The sequence below is a fragment of the Hydra vulgaris genome, chromosome 04 (assembly GCF_038396675.1).
Source record: "Hydra vulgaris chromosome 04, alternate assembly HydraT2T_AEP".
NCBI lineage: Eukaryota > Metazoa > Cnidaria > Hydrozoa > Anthoathecata > Hydridae > Hydra > Hydra vulgaris.
Genome location: NC_088923.1, coordinates 13890949 through 13910060, shown reverse-complemented (window position 1 = coordinate 13910060; position 19112 = coordinate 13890949). Strand labels below are relative to the sequence as shown.

Genomic DNA, 19112 nt, shown 5'->3' with positions numbered 1-19112 from the left:
TATAAACCATAAATTAAAATAGTACTTAACTTAAATGAAAACTGCCGTGCAAATGGGAAAACAATCTCGTACTTTTTTTCTTAAAAAAATTTAGTGAAGCGCATTTTATTGCTAATCCCTACTTTGCTTTTTTTATACTGCCAGAAAAAAACACATGCGGAAAATACTAAAATAAACATTGTAATTGTTGAACAATGAAACTAATGTACACAACGTAAAAAGTGTAAACATTAAAAACCGTTTTTTAAAAAGTTTGAAAAGATTTTAAAAGTATGTAAAGTATTATAATTGTGTAAACAGTACTACTAGTTTTTTTATGAGTTTACAATTATAACTTTCAGTGTTATTTACAGCTTGTTTGTATTCTTTTTATAGAATAACACTATAGAAAATATGTTTCTGATGTGTCTAGCACTCATAATTTTATTTATTGGCTTATTTTTACTGTGTTATCTATTAAAACGCATCTATCACCCTCTTCGATTTTTACCATCACCAAAAGAACAACTCATTACTGGTCATATTAGTCACTTTCAAGGCCGCGATCATTTTAGCACCTATTGGAGTTTCAACGAAAAGTTTAAAGAAGAAGGTTTATGCACGCTAGATACATTACATGGTAAAATTAATTGTTTTAGTTTATGTAATTTTCAGAAGTTCAGACAACTAAATTACAAAAATTATATTTGTTGAACTTTTTTCAATATTTTAAATTATAAAAAAAACCAAGTACGCATATTTATTTTTAAATATGTTATAAATGTAAATAAAAAACCTATAGTTCAATATTAAACGAATTCTTTGAACTATAGTTTAATACTTTAGCAACTGAAAACCAAAAAAGAAAAAAAAAAACAAGTTTTAGTTAAGCACTTGTTAATAGGTACAGTATTGTGAAAATTAATTGCATTAAACGTTGTTTTTTTTCTATTTGTTTCTACTTTCTTCAATAATTTGATAAATCTCAATAGAAAATAGCTACAGTGTTATAAGTAAATAAACCTAAAGTTATCTGGCGTAAAAAAAACAAACATTTTGGTCGAAAACAAAAAACATAACAGAGAGATGATTGATATCTAAGGCATGAGATCAAAAGTCCAAAGAAGAAGTAACCAACTGATAATTTTTTTTATTGCTGGATCAGGAGCACTCTGCCTTGATAATGACATGATGAACTCTAACATTTACATTAATGTTCTACAAATAAAAGTAATTCCAGAGATGTTAAATAAGTTTTGAAGTGGAAAAAAAATGTTACAATAGGATTTAGACACATGTCATACAACTCAGAATATGTATGATATAAAATAGCGTTAAGATAAAACTTTAGATGATTTTGCGACTGCAAAAATATGACTGTACAATAAAACTTTAGTCGTAAAGCTTTGTTAAAATTAAAATTGAGTATTAATTAAAATAGCGCGTCTAAAATATTCTGCGGTAGCTTAATTAGGAAAAAGTATATAATTCTGTTTTATCTCTAACTTTTACTCTAATCCACTTAAAAAAAAAAAAATCCTACCAAGAATTTCTTTACTTTTAGATTAAAAGATAAATAAATAATTATTTCAAACAACTCTTGTATAGCGTAAGGTCATTAAAAAAAAACACAATTAAAATTTAATTAGCCGTAAGAATATTTATTAAAATTATAATTTAAGCAAACCTGGTTAGAACGTTTGCTTAAGTAGCAAGAGATTAAGGGTTCAATACAAGTTCTGGGCATATTTTGCATCATAAGTAAAGAACGAGGCGTGAGCTTCCTATTTAAATGCTCTGTTAGAAGATTATTAGGTCTTCATAGGGTACCTATAAAAAAAAAAAAAATAAAGAAAAATTAAAATAGAGCAAATGGTTCAATACATTTTATTACATTAAAAACTTTTATACAGTGTTAAAAAAGTTCAAAAGAAAAAAGTAAGTTCCTTTTAAACTTTTTTAACACTGCTATAATCATTCAAGCATATTGTTGTAACTTTCTTATTTCTTTTTATATTCTGTATGAATTAATCATTTCATTATTTTCTCTAAAATATTGATTTAGACTGTGAAAAGTAATCCACTGAGATATTCATTTTCAGACTTGGTTTAAAAGATATATAGCATATTGTTGTTTTTGAGAACCTTCCTTTGCTGAAAAGATTGCAAAAAAACAAAAAACATTTACTTCTCGTTATCTATATTGTGAAGCATTGCATTCACTTTCACCTTCTTGAGTGTTTCAGTGACAGTACACACTAAAAAAACAAATGCAAAAAAAAAAAAAAAAAAAAAATTATTAATAAAATGCCTGAACAAATAACTGTTACATTGGCTTTGTATTACTGTTGTATTGGCGTTATATTTGGCTTTATTTTGACGTTGTTTTGGCGTAATTTTAATCCGTTTTATTTGCTCAATCTGGCTATATATTGTTGTTTTTTGAAAAAAAAAGAATCAACGGCATAATTTTTATAATTGACGTTATATTTATTACATTCATCAAATTTTTAAAAGCACAATATAAACGTTTTAAAAAAAGTCACTAAAATAAAATATATAATGAAGACCTTTTCTGCTTGAATACATCCTGTTAAATTATGCATAGTTTGAGAACAAATAAAAACGTCTAAAGTTTACTTATACAAAGATAACAAAGTTTAGTAGTTTATAAACATTTTAAAAATATATAACTTGTAACCTTATCATTGATTACAAGATTTTGACACCAAGAAAGATTACAAAACAAAAAACCCAAAAAAAAACCTTTATATCTTGTATGGTTTATAACATATAATCATTTAATTAAGCATTTATAAGTATTTTGAAAAGATACAACCTTACCATTGCGACTAGGTTTTGATGCCACTAAAGAATAGAAAATAAAAATAAGCAAGTGACCTTCTCAAATTTATGGATATACTTGTTAAAAAACATTTTTAAGATCTTATTTAAACATATTTTTTAAACAAACCACTGGTGCAAATTGTTGTTGCCACTAAAAATTACATAATAAAATAGAATATAAAGAAAAAAGTCATCTTTTAATTCATTTAATAATTTTTAAAAAGATATAATACATAACAATACAATTGATATAAGAATTGTTGCCACTAAAAAGTACAAAATAAAAAAGGGTAAAATAAATAATAATTTGATTAGTTGTTTATAACTATTTTGAAAAGGTCTAACATTACCAATGCTACTACATGATGATGCAATTGAATACAAAATCAAAAGAATAATAATCAAATGAGTATAACTTTATGAAGTTTAAACTCATATTGAAAAGGTAGATGTAACTTTACTACTGGTACTTAAATGCTGTTGCAACTTAAGATTACAAAAAGATATCTTCTCATACCAACTCGTTTATAATCTTTTTGAAAAGATACAAATTTTACCATTTTTACACTATGTCAATGTCATTTAATGGTACAAAATTCTAAAGATAACAAGAAAAAAAAAAATCTTTTAAATATATGCTATTTGTAATGATTTTAAAAAGATATAACCTGTAAGATTGTTTTTCGAAAAAATTGTTTGCACCATTTAAAAAACACCATAAGAAAGGTATAATATAAAATTCTTTCATTGGCTATTTACAGCTATTTTGAAAAGATATAGCTTAACTGTTGCTACAAGATGTTGATGTCTCTAGTTAATACAAAAAAGGAAACAAGGAAACAAATCCTTTAGAAGTTTTGGAATATATACTTGTACTGAAAAGATATGTGTAACTTTTCCACTGGTACCAGATGTTGATGCTAATAAAGCATATATAATAAAAAGGTTGATAAGTAAATAGCAGCTTTTAAATTTTATGAAAAAGCTTTTTATTACATCGATTATTTTTGCTACTAAATGGTTATTCTTTTATTAGTAATTTTTTATTGCTGAATTTAAAAAAGGTAGCTATTTATAATATATCTGGTTTCTTTGCTTTCTTTGCTAAAATTGTAAAAAAAACACAAACAGGTTTATATATTATGCTGCAATGCATATGGTTCTAAAAACCATGCGCCAAAACTTTTTTTCTAGAAATAAAAGATAGTGATGGTCTTATAAAATCAAAAATAGATTTTGATGTTGTTTGAAAAGAAAATGAGAAACAAAGTTTGACATTGGGATTAATAAAAACATAATTTTTATTCAAATTGTTAAAACTCATTTATCAATGTTATTGTAAAGTGAGACACTATGACAATATAATCTTGGAAAACAAGCCACAGAAAAAGTGGACGGAAAAAATATTTGAAATAGTATTAGTAAAATGTAATATTTAATCATCAGTTCAGTTTTAGCTGTTATATTGTGTGTGTGCATATATATATATATATATTTATATATAAAATATATATATATATATATATATATATATATATATATATATATATATATATATATATATATATATATATATATATATATATATATATATATAATATATATATATATATATATATATATATATATATATATTTAGCTATTCTTGTATTGAGCTATTCTTTTTATGATATTATTTTAAGAATCTTGAGTATTGATTCAAAAAATTCGTTAAGATTAGTTAGACATTTTCAACAGATTTACTATTTTGTTAATGTTGTTTTTTCTTCGTGGTTTGTAGTTTCTATCAATCCATCACTTTTAGTTTTTTTCAAGCTTTTTAAAATATTGTGGTTTTAAAGATGAAATAAAACTTTCAGCGCAACAATAATATTAGGTATGCCCTTATCCCGTCATTATAAAGATCAGTGGTTATTGATATATGATGTATCAATACTTATGATGTATCATTATGATGTATCAATGCTTATGATGTATTAATACTTTTAATGTATCATTACTTATGATGTATCAATATGATGTATCGATAACTTACTTTGGATTAATGTATTACAAATACATAATCAGTTCGTTGATCAAATGCAAACAAATTTTTTTTTACTCGCCTTTAGCGAGACAAGACGCATTTTTATTTTGTGGTTAAAAATAAGTTTAATTTCTCGTTTATAATAAAAAATGTTGCTTTCAAAAATTTTTTAAATCAAAAATTTAAAAAGCGAAATATATCAGTCAAGAACTATGTCATTGTAAAAAAGGTCATTATAAAGCAATCAATATGAACAATTTATAATCGAATTCAAAAAAATTTTAAGAACTCAAAAGTATAATAATAAAATTGAAAACGAAAAATCCATCGAAGATTTTAAAGACAGAATTGCAAAACCAAAAGACAGAAATTTTTTAAAAAATGTAGAAAAATTGTGCAAAGATAGTTAGCAAAAAGTTGAAGTATTTTTAAAACAAAAATTTAGAATGAAAAATGACATTTAAATAGAGAGGGCACACAGAGCGGAAAGAAAACACGAATCTGGACAGAAGAAAAAAGAACGATAGTGGTGAAATTCTTAAATTTTAAAGACAAAGAAACATTTTTAGATGAATAGAAAAGGCTAAAATTTTAGAATTAAAGACGTTAATGAAGATTTTAGTGAACAAACAACTAAAAAAAGATAAAATGTTTTATTTTCTCAAACAAAAGACCATTGAGCTATCGGTTAGTATGAAAGATATAAAAATGGATGACTGCAAATCCCTTATATTTAACTTTCATCATAAATACTTAAATTCAATTCTCAACTCAGATTCAGATATTAATTTTTTATATGATTTGAACACATGTTGCTGGTATCAATATCCCAATCTGTTACAAGAATTTCTTGTAACAGATTGGGATACTGATACCAGCAAAATGAAAATGTTTTAAAATAAAAAATCAGAATCCTCCATATTAATTTTAAAAGTTTTGAGATATTTTAGATGTAATATAAAACATTTTTAAAATTACTTGCTAAAAGGAAACTTGGATTTCATTAAATATTCGAGTATAAAATCAATTCTATTTTCCGTATTCCAGGTTTTAAAATAACTTTGTTTGAATGACAAAGCAATACGAGACTCCGCGACCCCGTATGGCTTTATGTAAAGGAAAATATTATATAATATCTATATATATATAATATTACGAATGATTTGTGTATTTTTGATGGAGATAAAAAACTGTAACAATAGAAGTTCTAACGAACAAAAGTGACGTATTAAAAAGTTATTGTTTTGGACCACCTGATGGTGCGTCTAAAAATTTAGGCATTTACTCCATGCACAAAATTTTTCATAAAGCTAAAAAAAAATAAAAAAATAAAAAAGTTTTAGGGTTTTGGCGATTTAAATGTAGATAGTTTAAGATATAGCGACAACACAAAAATAAAACATCTTTATAATGAAATTTTTATATAAGGAGCATACCGCTGATTAATCAATTAATATACCTACTTCATTAACTTTAAACTCAATCGACCTTGTTGATAATATTCTAACAACAAATATATTTAACACTGACTTGCAAAAGAGCATTATAAAATCAGATAAATTAGATCATTTTTCCAATTTGATCACGGACAGAAAATGTGGGACGTAAATGCTATAAAATAAGAAAACGTATTTTTACAAAAATAGTTTAGAAACGTATAGAGATCAATTATCATTGTTAAACTGGAAGCAAATAAACTTCAATAGTAATATAAATGAATTCTTTTATACAATCTACTTGGTGTACAAAGCAAATTTTTATATCTCTGAGAAAATAGTTAATCAAAAACCTTAAATAGTCCTTGGATTACCAAGTAACTTAGAAAATCTTCGAAAGATGTATATAAAATACATAAAAATAAAATCCAATGCAAATGTTCAAATATCTAGGGATGTACCGGAATTTCGATCACCCGTTGCTGGCCGAAATAAATATTTCAGGCCGGAATGTCAGAATTGATTATTCTTATTTTTTTCAAGACATGTGACACAGACTGTGTAAATTAAATCACAAAATAATTGTCCTGCACGGCAATTAAAAACTATAGATAAACCTAGATAACAAAAAAATTCTTAACAAACACAATGTAGATTTAGGTAGAGCTACAGTTAAGCGGTCTAAAATAATTTTATGTTTATGCTTGTTGCGCTCTTGTCAGTGAAGAGTTTTTAAACAGAAATTTTAATTGAAATTATAAAAGAAAAAAGATTGCTGCCCCATGCCAAACCCTTAGTCGATGTAGCAGCACTTCCTTGTAGCAGCAGGCTATAGGATTGTTGATGTGGTAACACTCCTTTGTAGCAGCGGGCTATAAGATAGTCGATTTATGTACTAAAGCCAATAACTATTATTTATGTTTATATTAAACAGTCACCACTTCGAGCAAGTCTCAACAAGAAAGTGCAGCAAGGGAAAAAAGTTATTTTACACCGCTTTAATGAAACTTTGCTTAATTTTATTTGCAGTAATCAATTATGTAAAGATTTCTAAAAGTTTAGGAATATTGTGGTGCAAAAAGAGTTGCTACCCAGTTTTTGGCAACAAACAAGCTCTTTTTTCATCAAAAATGTTACCTGCCTCTTTAACTTTTAAATAGTTAAAAAGTATAGGATGCCTAATAAAGTAGTTGTTTCAATTTTAACCTAAATTTAAAAATATAAAACAAAGAAATAATTTTAAATATAAATTTTATGCAAGTTAAAACTTTTAATAAATAAAATTATAAGAAACAAACTGATATTACGAGCATCATGTTTGCTGACGATCCCAATTTATTTTTTATCAAAGAAAGACATAAACAAACTTTTTTCTAATACGAATAAGGGGCTTAAAACACCTCTACATGGTTCAAAAGCAAAAAACTAAACTTACAGAAACCGCTCAGAAACCTGCAATGCGCGAAATACATTTTTGCAAATCGTGATTAAATACGAAATTTTTATTTAAAAGTATGAACGTTTTAAACATTTATGAACTTAACACTTATAATACTTTATATTTTACTTTTTGTTGTTTTGAATAACCCATTATTAAATGTTTTTAAAGATAAACAAAGTTTAATCAATTTTGTAACTTATCGAGCACCTTATCTTTAAAATAAAATTGTTCAGTCCAATTTTAATTTGTCAATTAGTTTTTTAAGGAATCTTTTTTTCCAGTTTTAAAAAAAAAAATTAAAGAATATGATTTTTTCAATGAGTAGTACATAAAAATAGATACAATTTTTAACCGTTTATTAAGTTAACTATTTCAGATTGCTGTCTTGATTTAAAATCAAATCAACAAAAAATTGAAACTTACCACGACTATTTCGCTACGATTTCAATAAGTAACTTTTATAGAATTCATGGTCTTCTTATTGTAAATAAATAATATTTACTTAAACAATACATTTATTAAGTTTTACTATTTTAACTCTTTATTAATATTTTTAGCACTATTTCAGATTGTTTTCCATACCGTTATATAATTAGAAATATGTTTTTGTTTGGAATAAAAAAATATATCTCATAATATAACGGATAAATTTAACGGATGAATATAACGGATAGATATCGTGACATACATTTGAAAGGAATTGATCGAGCGTATACAAATTATGAGTCTAACAAAAAGCGTTTACTTTTTTCAAAATTGTCCGTTTTATTGGCATTAGTTATTTTAGAGTGTAGGGAGAAACATCTTGCATACTGTCGATTCAAAACATCAACCACTACAATGAATCTGACCGAAGTTATGCTATTCATTTGGTCTTCAATGGAGCAAATAATTCTTAATGATTCTGAAAAAATTGTAAAAATGGATCACTAAAAGATTAGTCAGTCTACAAAACAATGATGCTTAATTAAATTTGCTAGCTTGAGCAGTTTTCAAAACATTTTTTAACCCCATTTTTTGGCCCCCAAGCGCTAAGTTTTGAAAGGACGCCAGCCATCAAAATGGTAGAATCTTAGAAATTCGTTAAATTGTAATTTTATGTTGTTTTCACGAAAACTTTTATATTATTATAATTATGTCCAAATCATAGATCGACTAATAGATCTACTATATATATCCAATTTTTTTTTGGCAAAATTTCTAATTGTTTGTTTTTCTGCTTACAAGTATACATGCGCATATTTTTTATTAAAAACGAAATTATTATCATTTGAAATTCATTTTAATAAAAGTTATAAATTTGTATCGTTGGTAGAAGCAAGTATCATTCAAAAGGCGATCAAAGTCTATTTACAAATTATGCATAACAATGCGCAAATTATTCATGCGAAAACGTTGATTTGGTGAAAAAATGTCACGTTGCACAGTTTGACCCTTTTTTAGTAGATCCTAACTTTTTTAGAGGATTGAACCTATCATTTAATATATATGAGCAGCTCATAAGTATAATGGCAGATAATTTTATTCAACAAAATGGTGAAATAAATAAAGAAAGCTAAATAATTTTCCATTAGTATTGATTATACTTCTGATATTAGCCGTGAAGATTAACTGTGTTCATTTTTTGGTATGTTCAAAAGAGTGGCGCTCCGGTAGAAAGATTTTTAAGTTTTTTGCCTAACTCTGGGCAAAAATCTGAAGAATTAGCAGATGCTATATTTTTTGTTTTAGAATTACACGGAATCGATATAAAAAATAGTCGTGGTCACAATTACAATGCGTCTAACATGATCTGATTCAAAAATTAGTTTAAACAAAAATTGAAATGAAATAATTAATGCACAATTATAATTGCCACATTAGGAGGTGATATACTAGAAAGATTCAACAAAAATAGTAAACAATTGCAGTCAGTTAAGATTATTTGTGAAACAGTTGTAAGGTTATACAAATCGTTAATTCGATATGTATTAGATCTTAGTAGAATGTTTGATATCTACGAAGAGAAGAAGATTAATAAATCGGGACACGAAACATATCGAAAAATACGCAGAAGAAAAAGAAAATTAAATGCACGTGAAAAAAGAGAAGGAGAAATAAATATTGAAATTCAAGACGCTTTAAGGAATTATACACATTTTGATACTATTGATAGACTATATTCTAAACTAGAAAGAAAAAAATTGTGCTATGATGAAGCCAATAAAAAAATTATCTTTTTGTTTCAATTAATAAAACTATCACCATCAGAAGTTTAAAATATATATATAAAATAATCTTTCGACTTAATTTGCTAACAAAAGTATACCATTCAAAAGTTATTTAATGAATTCAACTGAAAACATAAGGCCTAAAACTGTAATAGATATTTGTAAAATGATCAGAACTGATAAACTTTAAGAACTATAAAACTATTCTTAATGCTATACCTACAATAAGTAGATATATCATAAAGAATATATCTAAGCTGCCCAACGTCCAATTGTTTAGCCGAGAGAATATTTTTAGCATTAAAGAGCTTTAAGTCTTATTTGAGGTCAAAAATGACTGGTGTAAATGTCTTAACAGTTTAGCAATTCTATCTATTGTATCTGCACTTACCATAGATTTGAACTTTAATGACATTATAAATACATTTGCAAAACAAAACTCACGTAGTAAATTATATATATTTTTAAAGTGTTAAGTGAGTTCATTTTAATATATATGTTTGTATTGAAAATATTATTGTTTTTTTTATATGCAGCCCATATCAAAGTAGTCAGTTATTTATAAAAGCGGGCGCTTAGAAATTAGTGCCCCAGGGCGCCAAAAATATAAATACGTCTCTGAGCGGAAATCTATTTTAAATTTTCGTCAAAAGCTTGGAAATTTGCTAAAATAATTCAAATTGTTTAACTATTACATATAGTGTATATTTAAACATTTACATATAGTGTATATTTAAACAGCTTATTTTAGATGTATAGGATATCAGAAAATTTATTTAGAGATTGATTGTCCTTTCAATTTTTTATATTCCAATATTTTTATATTCCAATATAATAAAAGCCAAGAATTGTATTAAAATTTAATTGATCCACTGATGGATTTTTCCAAAGTATTTTAGACAAAGCAATATTAGGAAAATATTGTTTTCTATTAGAATTAGATAATATTCCAAGATCAAGAGATGTTATTAAAGGGAAACCAATCAAAGTTTGTGATGTTTGACCCATTAAAGTTTGTGAATAAAATTATTATACCATAATTTCCAGAGAAGTCTGAACAAATAAAAACAAAAACTGTTATTTAAAGTTATAAGTTTTAAGTTAATACAAAGTATAAATAAGAAGACAAGTATCATCAAGAAGACAAACTTATTGATGAACTTCTGAAATCTTCAAATGGGTGTAAGGTTTAATGCAGTGTTGTGACAGAGCCTACTGCATTGCATCCGCAAAACCTGTCACTTCCAAAATAAGAAATTAAAATAAATTATAGTCAATTCTTTGCTGATACAATACAGTTTTAGCAGTGAAAGTTTAGAAGGAAATAGTATAATTGATGATTACATCACTTGTAAGATAATAGCTAAAATAGCTGAAAATGGAAGGTATCTAATAAGTTGTACTGTAAAGATTGTCAAAGCTGTTCTAACGCTGTTGCTAAAGCATCAACTAGCAGATCCGCAGTCAAAAAACAATCAGCAAGACTTTTATAGAATATAAAATTGTTTTGATCTTATATCTTATATTATTCGAAAGAAATGCCGAACTTACATTTTGATAACTAGAGCATAGACAAAGAACATTATTATAACACCAGCATTTTGAGCAAGTTTAAATCTTTGGTTGTTTCATTGCAATTATTAGAAAAGGCTACTCTATCTCTATTTATAACATGTAACAAAAACTTATTTTAAAATTTATTTTATTAAATAAAATTTTTGTTGTAATATGTGACACCAAGGCAGTAAATACCGTTTCTGAAAATAGAATTATTAAATTTTTGACATAAATTTTTCCAGTTTAGTGTATCATACCTAATTTTAAGTAGTTTATGAACTCAATGTTTGCTTCTTTATCAACATCACCTAATACTAACGACTAGTACAGTAATAAGTTGCGTAGTAACTCTTATGACTTACTTTAAAAATAAATTCCTAACGGACAAGTCAGGCGTGTATTTTTTAGAAATAGTTAATAGAAAAATAAACAGAAAATAGTCAGAAAGTAAGAAATATTGAAGGAATGATTATACGACGCTAGATTTGTTATATTAAACTCTTATACCACTATTATTATACCATTATCTATACCACTCTTATTAGAACACAATGAACATACTTACATATTTTTTACGAACCAGGACCTATTTCGAGTGTAAGATGGAATTTAAGACCCTTTTACAGCCTAATATATTTGCTTAAAAAAATCAAAATCAAATATAAATACATGCAATTTTTTTTCAGAAAATGGTTATCATAGACAATATCAAAAACATGTAACACTGATAACCTCTTTTTTTTAACATATTTTGTATTTAAAAAAAAAAAAAGTAAATGTTTTGCAACATTTTTAATATTTAATTCACGATCTTATTACGTCATAGGAAACACTTAGAACAATATGTTTTCATCTTCTGTGTGTGCTTTTATAGAGCGATATATATCAGTATTTAAGCTGTTTACATTAAATCATTTTTACTGATTATTCTAATTATTATTTAGCAAATAATACTGTTTGTAGTTCTGTACTAAAACATATGCTCTGAAAGCTATGATTGTCAAAACTTGATTCCTTATTTTAATGTTCAGATTTTTAAAGATATATAACAAACTATATTTAAAGACAAACCTTCTTTTAAATACTTTCTTTTATAAATTTACTTACAGTGCCCAGGTATGTTTATCTAATTGCTCCAGAATTTATTAAAAAGATATTTGCAGATGGCAAACTTTTTCAAAGGCCTACATCAATAAGACTTTTAGCACCTTTAATTGGAAACAGCATGCTTGGTTCAAATTACGAAGACCATCATTGGCAAAGAAAGTTATTCAATGGAGCTTTCACTTCACAACAACTGAAAAATTATTTTCCTGCATTTTTAAAGCATACTAATTTGCTAATGAAAGTAAGTTATGCTGCTTTTTTGTAATATTTTTGTTTATTTTGTTATAATAATATAAAACAAATTCTTTTAGCATGTACGTGCATCCTAAAAAAAGCGGAGATGTTAAAAATAAGAAAAAAAGTGAAATAAAAATGTTGTTTTTCATTAAAAATTTTAAATTATTTTTAGAGTTTATTATATTATATAAAACCAGAAATGGAAATATTGTTAGCTGTGGAACACTTTTTAAATTAACGATTTCCTCGATTTGATTTAAGCCAGTCATTATAGACAACTGCACATTTTGACTTGACTGTGAGAAAACATAAAGAGCATGTATGCAATCATCAGTATCGAAAAAAAGCTTTACAAACATACTTCATTCTCTTTACAAAAGAGTATTAACTCCAATGAACTAATGAAGTTTTGGTTGTCAAATAAAAGTAGTATTAATTTATAGTTGGTAAAGTTGATGCGATTGACTTTGTGTTGAAGCACAGAAGAAAACTATTCTGAGATTATACAACTTTTACAGTTTTCATGGCTGTTATAACATTATGGAGGTAAAAAAAACAAATTTATAATTTTCAAAAAGCTCGTCTACTTTATATTCATTAAAACCTGTTTCTCGTCGGGCTTGTATTCTCAGAAACAAAGTCTTGTGTTGTGCCTTAAAACCTCAAAACCATTCTTATTCTTCATTACCATTTTCCTATTACTGCGGAAAGCTGCAATTATTAACGTTTTTGTGTCATTAAAAGCCAGCTTGCATATGTTTTATGAGTCAGTCTATAAATAATGTCTGTAATTTTTTAACATAATTACTTTATCAGCAGAAAGCAATTGCTTTGCTGTATATTTACTTAAAAACTTTGATAATTTAACTTCAAAATCAATACTATTTTTAAAGACTAAAATACTAGAAAATCTTTTAAAATAACCTTGTAAATATTTTCAACATACTTTCTATTATTTTCAGTGCAATATTTGTAACATTAAAAAATACAGCGGCTTGCTCCGACAGCGAATTTTAGAAAATGCTAAATATTACTAAATATTAAAAGTTTCTTTTATTACCATTTTATTTTATTTGCTTTTGTAACATAATATTAAGAGTTCTTAATAAAAATTTTAAATAAAAGATTAGATATAAAAATTAATGTGTTATTTCAGGTGCCAGTCAAGTGTTTCCCAGGTAGGTCAATGAATATACCCTACAAATGTTATATGTAAACAAACGTTGTTAAAATCCAAAATAATTTTGTTTGAAGCAAACATAAGACAAAGGTTTTTAACGCAGGATTTATTAAATAAACAAAACAAAAGTTGAAACTTCATGATTGTAAAAATGGTTCTCTGTATATTTTTTTAACTTAAAGATTTTATCTGTTATATAAATATTTCTATTTTCTTCTATATAGTTACAAATGCTCATGAAGTTGGTTTAACACTAGTTTCCTGCTATTGATAAGCAACAGAAAAAACATTACCAAGCAGACGATATTTTGTCTGACTTTATATGCGCTTAGCTGGTAAGTCACTTCCCAAGTGACTTTTTATTTATTTTTTAGTTTGTTTTAGGTGCTCCATTAACCCTTTGAGGTCTTTAAAAAAAATGATTTTTTTGCCTATCATTTTTTTTTACATATTGGCCTTAAATATAACAGAAAAAATATGCTTGATCCATGGCTTCTGTTTATTTTTTATAAAAAATAGGTTTTGAGTGCAGCACTAAATTATTTATTTTTTATTCTGCCAAAAACACTATGACCCAAGTGAAAGTACTAAACAAGAAAGAAAAAACAAAAATATGTAAACACTTTTTTTTTATTCACAAATTAAAATATTGACTTTAGAATCATATTTTAAACAAAAGTCAGTCTTTGTATGGTAAAGTTCAAAACAATCTGTGGCTTTTGAATGAGGCGTTCATTGTCATCTAATGATGATCGGCTTTCTCTTCGTTCTTGAATGTTACAACATGCTCCTACTAATTTCTCGATGAGGTTTTGTCTGTAGGTTAGGTAACAAAGTTTGTTTTTACCATTGCCTTCACAAAATTTATTGAACAATATATAACTGTTTACAACCGCAACTTCCAACAACCAAAAAAAATATTTTTCTCTACCATTTTAAAGACTTGCGTTGAAATGAATAGTTGGAACAATAGTGATCAGTTCGGTCAACAGCTCCCATATGTTTTGAATAATTTACAACAACAGTTAGTTTACCAATGTCTACAATACCTTGTTTTGTTCTTTGTTTTGTAACTTTAGTTGTAGAATCGTGGAAAGTACTCAGCATCAGAACCTGTCGCCTGTCCTACCATGCCAAAGCCATAACATAGGAAAAGTGTACATATGCAGAAACTTCGTGCTTCTTTAATTTAAGTTTTTTTTATATCTTCAGATAAGTGTTTTCTTTTTTTCATTATTTTCCCTGTAGTTTGTACGTTCATTTTGAGGAGCTCTTGTGCAAGAGGAAAACTAGTATATAATCCGTCAGTGAGTAAGTGATAAATACTACCTTGGGCAATCTCTAAAAGCTCATTACGCAAATCCAACACGATTCGACTTGTAAACTGCATCATAGGTTTTGCAAACTTTAAGTAGTGCAATTACCATAATGAGGTTCAAAGAAACTAATTTAACCTGTTTCACTACCGGCTAAGACAAAAACACGAATACCCCACTTTGTCGGTTTTTGTGGATTGTACATGCAAAATGCAACTCTACTTTTGAATTCAATAGTACTTTCATATAATTGCAATTTTACGAGATGAGACAAAACTTTTAGAACAGTAACTTTTCATTTTTGATAGAACACAATGCACTTTCCTTGCAAGTCTATTCAATTCATTAGATGGATTTAATGGTGGGGATACGTGCAGCATCCATTGTATCTGAAGAAATTGAGTTTAAGAGAAAACTGCTGAAAAAGTAACATGTAGTTCAGCCAATCACACGAAAAACGTTTGATACGTTTGATTTTTCATTCAGAGCCATTTAAAGTAGTACCAAAGTAAGCATGAATTTCTTCAAGAGTCACATCTTTCCATTTATGCCAAATAGAATGAGATTCGAAATCGTTTTTTTCAATTTTTTACTTAGCATGACGATTAGTTTTGGTTACAATATCTGCAAGTAACTCATCAGTAAAAAACAACTTGAAAAATTCTTGTTCACGTGTTAAGTTTATTGAATGCTGAGGGCCTACATTTGCTACTGTGAATGCCAATGCTTCAAATGGTGGAGTATCTTGCACTACTTTTGTCCATCCTATGTTCAAAGCAGTTCCATTATAATCAATTTTATTTAGGTCAATATCTTCCTCTGACTCTGATATCTCTAAGAAATCAGTCTCAGATTCACTAAAAGTGTATTCACTGTCGCTTACAGTACTTGTTTCATCCAATGCATGCAATACTTCTTCAGTAGTATAACGTTTCCTTGCAAATGGTAAGTAAAATTTTATAAAAAATTCCTAAGAGAATAAGTAAGGTTAGACGATTAAAAAACTGTTACTGAAAAGCACTAAGTTGAAAACACACTATAATGTTACCAATTGAACCTAGTAAATTGTCCAAGTTAGCTTAAAAGGCGATTTTTTCTGTATATATATCAACATAGTAGATGTCCCGTAAAACAGGAAACTAGACTGCAATGACAATTTCATGATGTCCCGCCACGCGGAACATTGGACCGCAAAGAGTTAAGTCCTAACGATCTTATGATATAGCACTGCGGAGGAGCATTTGTAAGGAAGTTCGCACCTTCTTTTTTACCGATGTTATAAAACTTGTTTAGAGGTGGCATTGAACTACGGATCTCTATCTTCTGAGTTAGAGACCCGTGCTCAAAATTTTATCTGGAGTTAAAGATTCTATATCATAACTTCTTATAAGTAACTTGCCAAAGTAAGTGTATTCCCAAGACTCACGGAAAAAAATATTCAGACGAAATATTGTCTATCAAAACATCTATAAAAATTTTAAGGGGTCAGGTTAACAATATCAGCGTTTGCTATGTTTAATAACATCTGTCCAATAACCTATGCAAATATAATGAGGTGTATCTACATCTGTCCAATAACATTTGTAAATACACTGAAGTATAATAACACCTGTCAAACAACATTTAAAATTTTATTGATGAACTATAACATCTGTTTAAAAATAATATGATCAATACAGATGTAGTTAGATCTTTTTAATTATCTAAGTATAACAACATCTATGCAATTACATAAGGAGATGTGACAGATGTAATTACATCTTTTCAATTATGTTAAGAATAACTACATCTGTACAATTACATCTCTAAATTCTGCATATGTAGATACATCTTTTAAATTATATTAAAAATGGCTCCAGGATTTTATGAAATTATTAAATCATTATATAAGTTAATTCAACTAGATTTAATTACATGTATAGTTTTTTCAGATGTACTACATTTGGAAAAAAATATTAAATAAAAATGCATTATTTAATCAGATGTAGTTACATAAAATTTTCTTTCAGATGTAGTTACATCTGGAGGAAATTCTTCCAGATGTTATTGGACTTTGAGAAAAACTAACAATAGCTACTCTGTCTTAAAGATATTGTTAGGAATCATTGAATTTCCAGATGATAATAGACAGATGTTATTGGAGTAAAACAATAAATAATGATGATCTTGGAAAAAAGTGTACAGAGGAACTAATCTACATATGTTGTTGGACAGATGTAGCAGTCTTTTTCCATTTCAAGCAGTGGTTTTTGCCACACCAGAAGAATATTTTGAAACCCTATAGGCTCAGAATAGGCAGAAATATGAGCAATATGATTCGCAAATTTTAAAAGGGAAGGAAATGCGCTTTTGTTAAAAAAATATGATTTAAATCAAAACAAGGAAATAAATTATAAAGTAATGATAAACTAAGTTTATCAAATCAAGTCTTGTGTTCAGGAGTATTTTTACTCATTAAAATTACGAAAATTTAATAAAGTTTATCTTAGTAATGAGGATTTTATCTGCTTTAAATTTGAAGAAATGGAAAAAAAATGTAAGTGTTAAAGTAAAAAGATTTATAAATGTATTTCTTGTAAAGTATGACATATTGGCCTTAAAGTATACAAAGTTTATACTTTTACTTGGTATGCGGAAATCGCGTTTTGCGAAACCGATCCTTGTACCAAAAGCCTGTGTTCTTTAAAAATATTTACTTAAACATAATTAAAGTTATACTATTGTTGAAAAAAGGAATAATTAAACTAGATCTAAACATGATGTTTATATATGGTCAGTAAATTTTGTATTGAGTTTATTAGTATTAAAAATTAGGTTGTTTTTCTCACATCGAATTATTGTTAAAGGTATGCTCGCACAGTTTTCAAACTTATCAAGATTTTTGATGCACATTTCCTATGAAAATGCTAAATTTCATAGAAAGTGTCATTGAAAATCTATATATGCATATATATATATATATATATATATATATATATATATATATATATATATATATATATATATATATATATATATATATATATATATATATATATATAAATATATATATATATAAATACATTAGGGATATGACTTTTTAATTTTTTTTCAAATAAAATGTTTCCTGTATCATAAATCGATGAACTTTTACCTAAAATCATGAAAAAAGGCCCAAATAGCTTTCTGCAACAAAAAAAGGTCACCCCCAAAATAAAAATTTGATTTACCATTTTTATACAATCATTTTTGACCGATGTTTTAATCTTTAGCTTAATTCTCAGCTTAATTCTATTTATTTCATTATTTTGTTATGAATTTATAAATATAACGCCACACGTTACCATGGCAACGAAACGGCCGTGTGCCGGCAAATACTTGGAATTGTTATGTGATGACGTCATTGTGTTACCACGGTGATATAGACGACTGTAACAGACTGTAGAAGATTATAGAACTTAGTAGAACATTCTGGAAGCTCTAAATAATTATATAAGCGAGCTGCTGTCAGAGCTCAGTGTTGATAATGTGAATAGTTCTATAAGGTACTCTGCGTGTAACTGAGCTAATAAGGAACTACTGTAGCGAACTAAAGACGCTGTAAGTGTACGAAGTATAAGTAGTTGTAGCATTATCGTTAGGATACGGACTGGATTATCGAACTGTTATCAACATTGACTGGATTATCGAACTATAATTGGATTACTATACAGTTAAAGTATTTTATTATTTAAACGACTTTATTAAACGGATATTTACGCTCAGCTATCCGTAAAGTCGTAACAATAATATATGAT

The 19112-nt window shown here is 26.8% G+C and overlaps 1 protein-coding gene and 1 long non-coding RNA gene across 3 annotated transcripts in view; one reads left to right on the top strand and one right to left on the bottom strand.

Moving 5' to 3' along the window:
* Window positions 1–19112, top strand: part of LOC101235193 (cytochrome P450 4C1-like) — a 75280-nt gene that overhangs the window by 458 nt on the left and 55710 nt on the right. The window contains exons 1-3 of one of the 2 annotated variants that reach the window (XM_065795509.1): window positions 114–270; window positions 376–619; window positions 12606–12844. In XM_065795509.1, coding sequence (XP_065651581.1) covers window positions 394–619; window positions 12606–12844 — 465 coding nt within the window. In that variant the 5' untranslated portion in view covers window positions 114–270; window positions 376–393. Of the gene's footprint in view, window positions 1–113; window positions 271–375; window positions 620–12605; window positions 12845–19112 lie in introns of those variants that run through there. The other variant, XM_065795508.1, reaches the window with a different exon arrangement.
* LOC136079584 (uncharacterized) lies at window positions 381–2481 on the bottom strand. The gene is made up of 2 exons (XR_010638047.1): window positions 2168–2481; window positions 381–1809 (listed from the first exon to the last, which is right to left on the bottom strand). It is a non-coding gene; the product is annotated as an uncharacterized LOC136079584 (long non-coding RNA).